Genomic DNA, 11,029 nt, shown 5'->3' with positions numbered 1-11,029 from the left:
GCTCTCGTATTAAATATTATGTGTCAGAGGGACCACACGATACGAACTTCGAGTTTCGAGTTTCGTAGTAGCCCTAGTGCTGTCATTTTCTATAAGTGAACCGTCAAAGACAATGCGAGTAATTTTTGAATGAAGACAACCGCCGTGCCGTGGCCGTGGGACTTCCTTGAAAAAGAAGAGTAGTAAAGATAATTTTTTTAAATTCCAAAATGTGCCTCTTAAACGTCAAACTTAGATTCCGTTCCATTCCAATATCCATTGATGTTCATTCTCAGTTGTTTGTTTCTGTGAATTGTTAAATTTGTGACTTATGTTCTTGTTGCAAATTAAACGGTGTTATTTTAAGTTTTTGAATAAAATGACTGTGGAATATTCACAAACACGATTTCCGAATATCATTAATAAACCACTCATATCAGGAAATATGAATGCATTCGTTCCTGTCATTTAAAATTAGAATTGTCAAAGTCAGGTGTCGATAATGTCCTGATCTGTCAGTTCAGTTAAAAATACGATGAATCTAATAATTAGATTATAATTTTACCAGAATAATGGTTTTATAATCTGATCACGGCCATCTGATTATTCAAAATGTTTTCTCCGGTGGGTCAGCGAGTCTTACATAAGTGTCTTAAAATTTTGAGGTTATCTTTCGTCGATTTTAGTAACTTGCCTGATTTGAAGAACTTAAACATTGTAAGAACCGTTGAAAAGACGATCGATCAAAATACGAGCATTTTCGTCGAGAGTCCCATTCATGTGAGGGTACAGCCGATCGATGTAAATGATATGAAAGCCCATAATAAATTGACTATGGTATTATACAGTCGAGGCAAGGATACTACTGATTTTCACGTCAAACATTCTTCAAAACGTTTGGAGCTGCTAAACAAAAACACATCTTCAGACAGGAACGACGTTTGCTTGATACAAGTACCATATCACTTAAAAGTGCATGTCACAACAACTGAGAATGCTTCTGTACATTTGGCTAAATTGGAGGGGGAGGAGTTTGTGGTGAAGACTCAAAAAGGTGCCGTGAGTGTCGGGGATCTGAAGGCGCAGAACATCCGCGTGGAGAGTTCAGAAGGCAGTGTGACAACAGAAGGCAGGTTGCAAGCCAACTGCATAGAGCTCAAAACGGGCTTGGATTCAGGGGTTAACTGCAACAACATCATGTCCAAATCGTTCTCGGTCACAACACATGCTGGTCCAATTGCAGTCAAGTCTTGTTACAGTGACAAATCGCACTTCACCACAGCCATGGGAGACATATCGCTTGACCACCTTCATAGGACAGTAACCATTGATGTGATACAGCAAGGGAATCTACGTATAACAGGCTTCTCTGGAAATTTACAGGCCTCCTTGAAGAGTGGGGATGTCTACATGCATGCCTCGCAGTTAATAGATAAAAGTAGTATTTTCATACATGAGAAGGGCAAAGTGGAGTTGCTGATACATGATATTCTAAAAAATTTGCCAGCAACCAATTTGATAGCAGATAAAATAAAAGTTGATGAGAAAATCATGAAACTGGGTCGTTTTATGGATGACTCGCACCCCAAAAGGTTTAGGTTTGAGGGGGAACCTCAGAACGAGTTGCACATAGTTTGTAAGAATGGCTCAATTGAATTGAAAGAGACTAACTTACCATTTCTTGTATGATTGTAATGAGATTAATTATTTTATTTTACATTACGGTTCCTTTCTATGTAGAGAATGCAGTGATTTGTATGCAGTTTATTTCTATTTTCTTACAGAGTGACTATTTATTAAATAGATATACCTATAATTAAATGACCATATTATTTTAAATTATTAAAACAATCATCAATCTATAATCATAGCCTTCTTTTACATATTCTATTCTGCACTCTTTTATTTAGTTTCATTTATTTAATTGTAAATATAATTGAGTTGTTATCTTCTACTTATGGAATAGAATTTCTGCATCTGTTTAGTGAACTATTCTTTCAACTGGTGGGAATAATCATTGTGTAGTTTTTGAAATATGCATTTATTCTGTAACTTTTCGAGTCATTAAATAGTTTTAAATATTTATTTTGTAGTTGAACTGTAGCCAATTTGTTTGTGATACATATTTGTAGTATTATTGTTTGTTATTATGTGGAATGTCTTAAATAAATATGTTTTTCAATAGCTTTGCTCATCTCTCCAATTGTTGGCCAGTTGTTGATGTTAGAGGGGCGGGTCTGAAGTTGGACACTTAACAGGTAGTAAAAAGTAGTATAGTTTTCTTGTCAAGACATCTTTCTCCAGTCAGTTGTTTTGTATGATTAACTACTAGTAGACATTGTCCAAGTTTTTGATTTTCAACTGTTATTGTACCGAATTCAACTGGTAATTAATAATTTAAATATTATTTTGTCCAAAGATTATGGGTTAGTAGAAAGATATTCTGCAAAATAATGAAACTAAAATTGATGATGTATTCTAAGATTTTAATTAACTCTGTTATTCATTCATGATTAAACAATTAAAACTTCTCTTTGAAATGATTGTTTATGATATGAATAACCCATCTATCTCACTTCCACCTTATATCCAAAGCCGTTAAATGATAATTACTTTAATTACTTCTGTCAGCTATCAGTGTCACTTCTACGTAAACATAAATATCGATCAGAGTCTAATTGCATTGAAGGTAAAGTAGAATCAAAATATGATTGCTGAATTTATAAAAAAAATCGCTAATATTATTTGCTTACATTTTATCATGCAATGGGACTCAAAAATGCGTATTAAAGAAATATAACATGCGATTAAATGTCCTAATTAAAAAAGCACTATTAAAATTCCTGCGGGTTTGTTTTTTTTTTCAACTAGGTAACAGTTAATTGGGTGCAAAGATGAGCGGTTCGCGTGGTCGCGGCGCTGATAACGAGGCAGTTTATATGCGGCGGCGGCGTGCGCGCGCGCCAGTACCCGCCGACCGCCGCCCGCCATGCCCGCTTGTGCGCCCGAGTACGCGCGCCTGGCGCGATCCAACACAGAGCTCGTGTTCTCCCCCCGTGTCAAACGCTGCTCACACCAACCGCCCCCCTTCACAGCCTTGCGCCGCTCTTTCTCCTCCACCTTCTCACTAATCCCCGAAGGCCGCGCCATCTCCCCGGAGCGCCCGCCGCCGCTCCCGCGCTTCGTCAGAATCATCACATGGCCCCTCCGGCTGTTCCTTCGTCCGTTCTTCGCCCTATTCGGCTTCATCGCACACCCCGCGTGGAAGCAAATCCTAGTCGTGCTGCCTACATTATGGATCGCCGCGTCGCTGTTTATTTTTTGGAAGTGCATACAGTGCCCTATTGGAGTGTTGAAGATGATAGGACGCGCGCTGAGCTCCGAGAAATTGACTAAACAGAGGACGGTGCTTATCAGTGGTGGGAGCTCCGTTCAAGCGCTTCACTTGGCCAGAAATTTCCATTCTGCCGGAGCGAGAGTTGTGGCTTTCGAGATCGAGGGACAGTTCACGCTGCTCAAGTATTCTGCAGCCGTCAACAAGTTCTACACGGTGGCGCGGCCCAACCCAGCGGACCCTCTAGCCTACGCGCGCTCGTTAAAAGAGATTGTGGAACGCGAATCGGCAGTGTTCTATGTGCCTGTGAGTTCCTCGACCCCGGCCTACTATGACGCACTCGCGAAACCGTATCTAGAAATAATAGGCTGCCAGTGCTTCGTTCCTTACGCTCGAGACGTCGTGACTTTGGATGACCCTCTGGAGTTGATTCGCATGTGCCGCGCAGCCGGCTTGGCGACGCCGCAGTTCTGGGTGATGGTCAGCGAGGAAGACCTTCGTGCTTGGTACGAGAGCGGCGTCTCGAAGGAAGGGCGGTACTATATCGCTAGCGCAGGAGCGCGAGGTGCCCGAGACCGCCTACGATTCATAATGCCAGAAGACAGAGCTAACTTCAGATTTCCTCGCGAAATTAGCGCCGAGAAGCCGTGGGTGATCCTGAAGGAACCTAAAGGAGAGAAGATTGTAACGTGCACGACTCTCAAGGAATCTCGTGCGGCGAATAATGTGACGTGCCGTGTGGATTCGGTCAGGAAGGGCCTGGTCCCGCAAAAAGACGAAGAAGTCGACGCCTGGGTGCAGAAATTCGTGTCGTCGTTGTCACCGACGCGACCCATGACCGGCCATATATCGTTTAGACTAGTACGCGAAGAGAATACGACTAACGGGCATGGCAACAGGATGGTTGCGATGGGAGCCCGCGTCGGAGTGTCATTGCCTTATTTGTGTCAAGGGTCGACGAGTCGCTGTGGGCACACAGCCACCGTCGGGAAGTTGTTGAACTCAGTGCTGGACACGCGTGAAGCTTTGTTCGCGTTCTGGGACCCGCTTCCGTACTGCGCGTACTACCAGTCACGGCGGCCGGAGGAGCGCCGGTTGCCTTCACCAGAACCCTGCAAGACGCCTCCTAATTTACCGCTCTGAGTGAAACCAGTGCTGGCATAGACTTATTTATTTAAGACACTCTGTACCTGAACAGTCGTGAGTGAGCTCTCTGTCGGCTGCGGCCGTGTTCCAAGCCGTGCTTTCCGTCTGTCGATTCTCGGATAAAGTGGAACTGTGGTGGGACGATACGACATTATTTGTAACTACTAAGTAGATACCCATACCAAATATTATTATAAAGTTATACTAAGTGTATTTCTATATTAGATAAAGGAATAAAAATAAAAAACATGGTCAATAATGTCAATATTTTATTACCGTCCACTTATTTATGTACCTCCCTATATATATACTCAAACATATCACTGTTCCAAGTCTGGAAGCCTCTACAGTGTTGATAATGCAATGTAAGTCAATAATAAAGTGAGCTAGATATTTATTATTCGAGACGGCACTTGCTCTTTACAAGCCTTGCTTTCCGCTTTATTGCCGGCAATTATAGCAAGAAATATTACGCTACGCTACAGTAAGTCCTATTTAAGATGATCTCAAACAAATAATTCCTCATCAGAAGCAACTAGCTACTTTTAACTGTACCTACTTAAATAGATAGTAACTGCGTTGCGCTGTCGTCTAGCGGGAAACAGCGATATAAATGCTAAAGAATTTCCGAAGACAAATGAATTAAACTTTAAAGAGCAGGTATATGTAAGCCTGTTTGGGCCAATCAACTTTTTCACCGACACTAATCTGTCGGCGACATTTTTCAAACATATGCAGATTTTTGTAAGTAAACATGTTTTTTCTGTAATTTAATAGATGGTATTCATGAACACATGCCATCCTATTTACGTAAGTTCAACCTATTAAACCGTGAAATATCTTGTTGGAAGTACGATTTTTTGGTAACGCCAGAGACAATTTTGGTAACGCAGGAGACGCCCAAAGTGTCGGTAAAATAGTTGATTGGCCCGTTTACAAGAGTTCTTAACATTGACCTGAGCTACACCATGGGTGTTTATTTTTATCTCATTTCTCGGTAAATCGAGCAGGTGCCGAAACGATAGCGACTTTTTTCTCACATTCTGGCCGGAGCCAGTTCCTGCAGGCTGTCATTAACTGAATTAGTACCCTCCACCCGTGCACGAAGCGAGCTATCGAAACCAGTTTTTGTACACACATAGGTAATGAATAAGTAATAGCCGCATGAGTACATTAAGTTCGAAAAGGCCAAACGCTATAAAATTACTCTGAGATGACGTGGGAACCCCGAGATTTGCGTAGATACCTAGGTGCAAGTAAGGTACTACGATCAATATGTAACACATGATTTGTTACTCACGCTCACGTCATAACCGTAACAATCGGAGACACTGTGTGCATAGTGAATAAATAAAGTATACCTACGTCATTAACCTTTCGTTGTCATTAAGCTAATCGGCGTGGAGTGGACTTTGTTATGCAACCTGAAGAGTGAGAGAATTAAGCGAGAGTTAGGCGTGTCATCGGAAGCAACACTTCGAAGTGTACATAAACTTTTCCAAATTTGACGTCACGTGAAAAATTTAGGCAAGCCGGTGGGAATCGAGTTGCCACCACAGTGGGCCGGCCATGCATACGCGCGATCAGCGGCGTGGCAACGTTTTTGCTGTACATTGCGCGTGCCATAAGAGAACCACTGTGGGACGAGCGTCGCTGCCGCGCAAGGAACAGAAAACACTCTCATGGCGCTGCCGGTCGCGTGTTTGGGCCGGGCGGTTAAAAGGGCATTCTATATCTTGCGTAGCGTCTCCTAGTACCATCTAGTGAGCAAATATAGGAAGTCCAACATCCTGCATCGTGTCATCGAAGTTTCTCAACTCGGACGCATGAAACACAACTTCTGACGCTCTTCCTTTGGACTTCGGTCCCCACGCATAACTCTGCCTGGAGAGAGATCTCTCTTTGTGGCCCTTCTAAACGGTAAAGATTGCCGAGAGATTGTCACAAATTTAGATCAAATATAAGTCAGTTTAGTAGGTAGTTGATAGTTATACTGCCCGACAACTTACGTCCTAAGTAGTACCTAAGTAGTACCTAAGGAGTACCTAAGGTAAAATTTTATTTTGTGCTAGTCTACTAACTAACTATATAGTACTTACCTACTACTTAGGGGAAGGGCCAGTATTTAAATCGCTTGACCCTTTGACTGGTGCACAAAAACTGACAAAAGAGGTGCAACTGTGTGCTCTTATTTGTTACCAACTTGTAATTGTTGTTTTTCATGGTTTGCTGTTTTCAATTATTTTTTTATTAGCCTGTGGTAACGTCCCATTGCTGGGCTAACGCCTCTCCCCTAGATTTCCATTTATGTTTCACCAGTTGCTGGAGAACGCGTCTGGCTATCCCGCTTTTCCTGCCTTGGCCTAAATCAAATATCATCATCATGGGCAGAGGCCTCCTCTCAGAACAAGAGGGCTTGGGTCATAGTTCCCACGCGGGCCCAGTGCGGATTGGGAACTTCACACGCACCATTGAATTGCTTCGCAGGTTTGTGCAGGTTTCCTCACGATGTTTTCCTTCACCGCAAAGCTCGTGGTAAATTTCAAATGTAATTCCGCACATGAATTTCGAAAAACTCAGAGGTGCGAGCTAAATTAAATATATATACTTAAATAGTTTAAACTACCTATTTGGATCTAAGACTTGGATACCAAATGCACATCGAATCCATCTAAATCTAGAATTAGTTTTCGGTGCAGGCTGAAAATCAGCGTTGCAAGTTTTTTTAGCTCGCAGCTTATGCTGTGCCCGAGCTCATTGCCACCTGCTTGTGTTTTTTTTATTAGTGTTTATTTCTGTGGCAATGAATGAGTTTTTTTAATGTAATTATTTCCTGTGGCAACTGCGAATCGAAAATCGAATTTTCGTAATGTAATTATAGCGGGCGAGATCGAACTTCGAATTTTGCGGGCCTGAGAAGGGTTGGACACGACGGTTTTGTAAGGCAGGATCAGAGCTAACTTAACTATCGCGTATTCGTAACATAAAGCGGGCGGCAGCGAACTTCGAATTTTGCACTTTGTGTATAGGGCCTGAGAAGGGTTGGACACGACGGTTGTTGTTAGTTGATGTAACACGCAGGATCAGAGTTTAACTTAACTACCCGATCGCATGAGGCATATATGCTGTTATCAAAGCTTGATCGACGAGGAGGAGGTGCAGTCGGATAACCCCTGCATGTGATACTGACATTAACTATCTCATGGAAACTGAACCGGAATTGGACTCTGGTTGTTTTATACGGTTTCTTCCGGGTTATTTCGTATTGATAGAGTTCACGGGCGTTGACGTCCATCCAATAATAGGACAGTGTCGTAAATAAATCTAATTAGTTTTTTTACCATATCATTGGTTGAAAAGCCAAGCCTACTGCTCGCCCTATGATTAGCAGTAGCATAAGGATGCTTGAAAATGCAGAAGCTACTCGTGCGCTTTGCCGATCCTTTTTTTAAGACCTTGAATATTCCTTTCTTAAAGGACCTAAAATACTGTGATCCCCTGTGGAAACCTGAGCAGGGAGTTCATCTCACAGCCTGCCATTTCAATCACGGAATGAAATGAGGAGGATTGGTCAAATTACTTTGGTGAGCATTAGGTTCCAAGGGCAGAAGAGGAACGCCCTGCCAGCGGGTTGCGATGGTAGATTGTGGTCGTGGGTGTCATCTTCAGTTACGGTGAGTCAGGAATCAAGGGTACAGTCAAAAAACCGGCCAAGAGCGTGTCGGACACGCCCGAAATAGGTTTCCGTAGCCATTACGAAAACATTAAGAATATTCCAAGTTTAGGTATATTTTATACCTTAGGCTGCTATTTATTCTTAAACTACTAATAATTCTCAAGAAAACTTAACCGTTTTAGTTTTCCTTGTAAGTTTGATATACTTACTACCATCCTGAATTTATTCAAATTTTTTCACCCAGCTGTTTAGATTTTATAGGGGCGGGGGAGGGACGCTTTTCACTTTAAAGTTGAATATTTTGCAAACAAATCACTGAATCGAAAAATCGTTTTAGCAACCCCCTCATGGTTTTAAAGTACTATCCAACGAAACCCCACACTACAAGGTTGGATGAGAAATAAAAACACCCCCACTAAGTCTATAGGAGGTTATACTCTAAACAATTTTTTTTTTGTTTTTTTATTGTACCATTTTGTCAGCATAGTTCATATACATTCGTGCAAAATTACAGCTTTCTAGCATTGATAGTCCCTGAGCAAAGCCGCGGACGGACAGACAGCTTAGACAGACAGACAGATAGACAGACAGTTCCGTTTTTGCCACTTTGGCTACGGATCCCTAATAAACTGCGTTCTAGGGTGGAACCTATCTTTGACATTCCATATACATCTGCCAAAGAAATCATAGCGAAATAGATAATGAAAAGGTCCCTGATACGCGACTCAGTTACTTCGACTGTATCTACTGCTCGGTAGGTACTCAAACTGACATAATATTTTAGTTTAGATATTAGTTACACTATGCAAAACAAACACGTTATCGCCAATCAAATGCTATTTTATTACCACTTGTATCCAATTAATTGGCGTCTGCGTCTGGGCAATTAGCGATATGGTCGCAGTTGATTCAGATTGTCAACAAACTGCCTAAGATGATCTATATTAAGCCGGCATGATGGATGTGAACTAAAGACCCAATGGGAAAAACTGCTAGTATCTGGCCAGCGAAAGCTCCACGAAAAACCGCGGCAAATTAAAAAAACCGTCCAAGAGCGTATTGGACACGCCCAAAATAGGGTTCCGTAGCCATTACGAAAAAAATAAGTAATATTTTTTCTAAGGTTTTCGATTTATACGGAATCTTCCAAGTTTAGGTATATTTTATACCTTAGGCTGCTATTTACTCTTAAACTACTAATAATTCTCAAGCAAACTTAGCCGTTATAGTTGTTCTTGATATACTTATTACCATTCTGAGTTTTTTCAAATTTTTCCACCCACCGGTTTAGATTTTAGAGAGAGGGGGGGGACGCTCGATTGTAATGAAAATTGTAAGTTGAAAATTTCGCAAACAAATCACTGAATCGAAAAATCGTTTTAGCAACCCCCAATGGTTTAAAGACCTATCTAACGATACCCCACACTACAAGGTTGGATGAGAAAAAAAATCACACCCACTTTACGTCTATGGGAGGTACCTACAATATAAACATTTTTTTTTGAATTTTTATTGTACCATTTTGTCGGCATAGTTTACATACATATATTCGTGCAAAATTACAGCTTTCTAGCATTGATAGTCCCTGAGCGGACGGACAGAAACACAGACAGACAGACATGGCGAAACTAAAGGTGTTCCGTTTTTGCCATTTTGGCTCCGGAACCCTAAAAATGAGGCTGACAACTTGCTGTACACCGATGTTGATACTTAGAAATTATTTAAATTTTCCATATATTAAATTATAGGTACTCCGGACTCTTCAAGCTGCATCAAAATTCATGTGTGAAAGTTGATGATGCACTTTAGGAGTCTCTTGGTAAATTTTATGACCTTTGTCAGTGCCCATTTACATACAGTCCAGGCATCAATTTATCGACCATTTCGACCAGATTGGCATTGAATATTATCTTCTAACATTTTAATTCTAACATAATCTTATTACATTTTGCATTTTGAGGATGGTAGGAGGTTGAATTAAACAAAAAATACTTTTCATCACACTTGGTCGTAAACAGTGTCGAAACATGCAGGCTACCTTGGTTGCAACCCCCCAAATAAAACCTTCGATCTTAATGTGCTTGTCATGAAACCCGTGGTCGGTAAATGAGTCATTGCCCGTACTAATTTTGTTGTCATGAAGCCCAAGGTCGGTAAATGAGTCCGTGCCCGTACTAATGGTGCTGCGCATGACGTAGCAGCAGGACCACATCCACACGCGGCTCAGGTACATGCTGAGGGAGGGGGAGGGCGACGCTGCCAAGAGCGCAGCCTAAGGTATCGCCAATATTTGGAAGAATTATATTTCTTCTTTTAGAAATATAAAATTTTACTCGCAAATGTGATGAAAAACATTGTATGCCGCACGGGCGGTACTAGAATTACGAACATCGACTCATTAAAGCCCTCAGTCTTCGACTTCGGGCTTCTAATAGACTCTCGTTCGTAATTCCTTATTTACCGCCCTTAAGACAAAATGTACTATTATTTACTTCTTATAGCAGAAGAAAAGAGAGCAGAAGCATGATAATTATCTTAGCCGGGCCAGAATGACAATTTAACAATTTTGACAGTCAAAAATGATAGATTAAAGTTTCGTAAAAAATGCGTGGCCAGCTTTCGCTGGCCAGAATCTACTTATGTGCCTATTTAATAAAATTACGAAGTTATCCAATAATCGTAGCTTTCGTAAGTCTTTTTATTTTGGACCAAGACGTCTCTAAGCCCAGCATGCCGTTGGTAAAGACTTTCACCAAAGATTTTTATTGTCGCCTGTTCTTCTTCCCTTCTCCACAGCAATATATGGATGTACATATCTGGAGATTCTCGAGGCCTGGGAAAGCAAAGGAGTAGATGCCCCTCGAATAAAAAAAATGGACGACTTGCTGATCCGT

The 11,029-nt window shown here is 41.4% G+C and overlaps 2 protein-coding genes across 2 annotated transcripts; both read left to right on the top strand.

Moving 5' to 3' along the window:
* Positions 1-287: 287 nt before the first annotated feature.
* On the top strand, positions 288-2,519 carry LOC141433909 (uncharacterized). The gene has a single exon (XM_074096035.1). The coding sequence runs from the start codon at positions 592-594 to the stop codon at positions 1,666-1,668; it is 1,077 nt and encodes a 358-aa protein (XP_073952136.1). The 5' UTR covers positions 288-591; the 3' UTR covers positions 1,669-2,519.
* A 395-nt stretch (positions 2,520-2,914) lies between these two features.
* LOC141433908 (uncharacterized) lies at positions 2,915-4,718 on the top strand. The gene has a single exon (XM_074096034.1). The coding sequence runs from the start codon at positions 2,969-2,971 to the stop codon at positions 4,454-4,456; it is 1,488 nt and encodes a 495-aa protein (XP_073952135.1). The 5' UTR covers positions 2,915-2,968; the 3' UTR covers positions 4,457-4,718.
* Positions 4,719-11,029: the final 6,311 nt, after the last annotated feature.

This window comes from Choristoneura fumiferana, chromosome 13, assembly GCF_025370935.1.
Source record: "Choristoneura fumiferana chromosome 13, NRCan_CFum_1, whole genome shotgun sequence".
In the NCBI taxonomy this organism is placed as follows: Eukaryota; Metazoa; Arthropoda; class Insecta; order Lepidoptera; family Tortricidae; genus Choristoneura; species Choristoneura fumiferana.
This window is presented reverse-complemented; position numbering and strand designations above follow the sequence as displayed.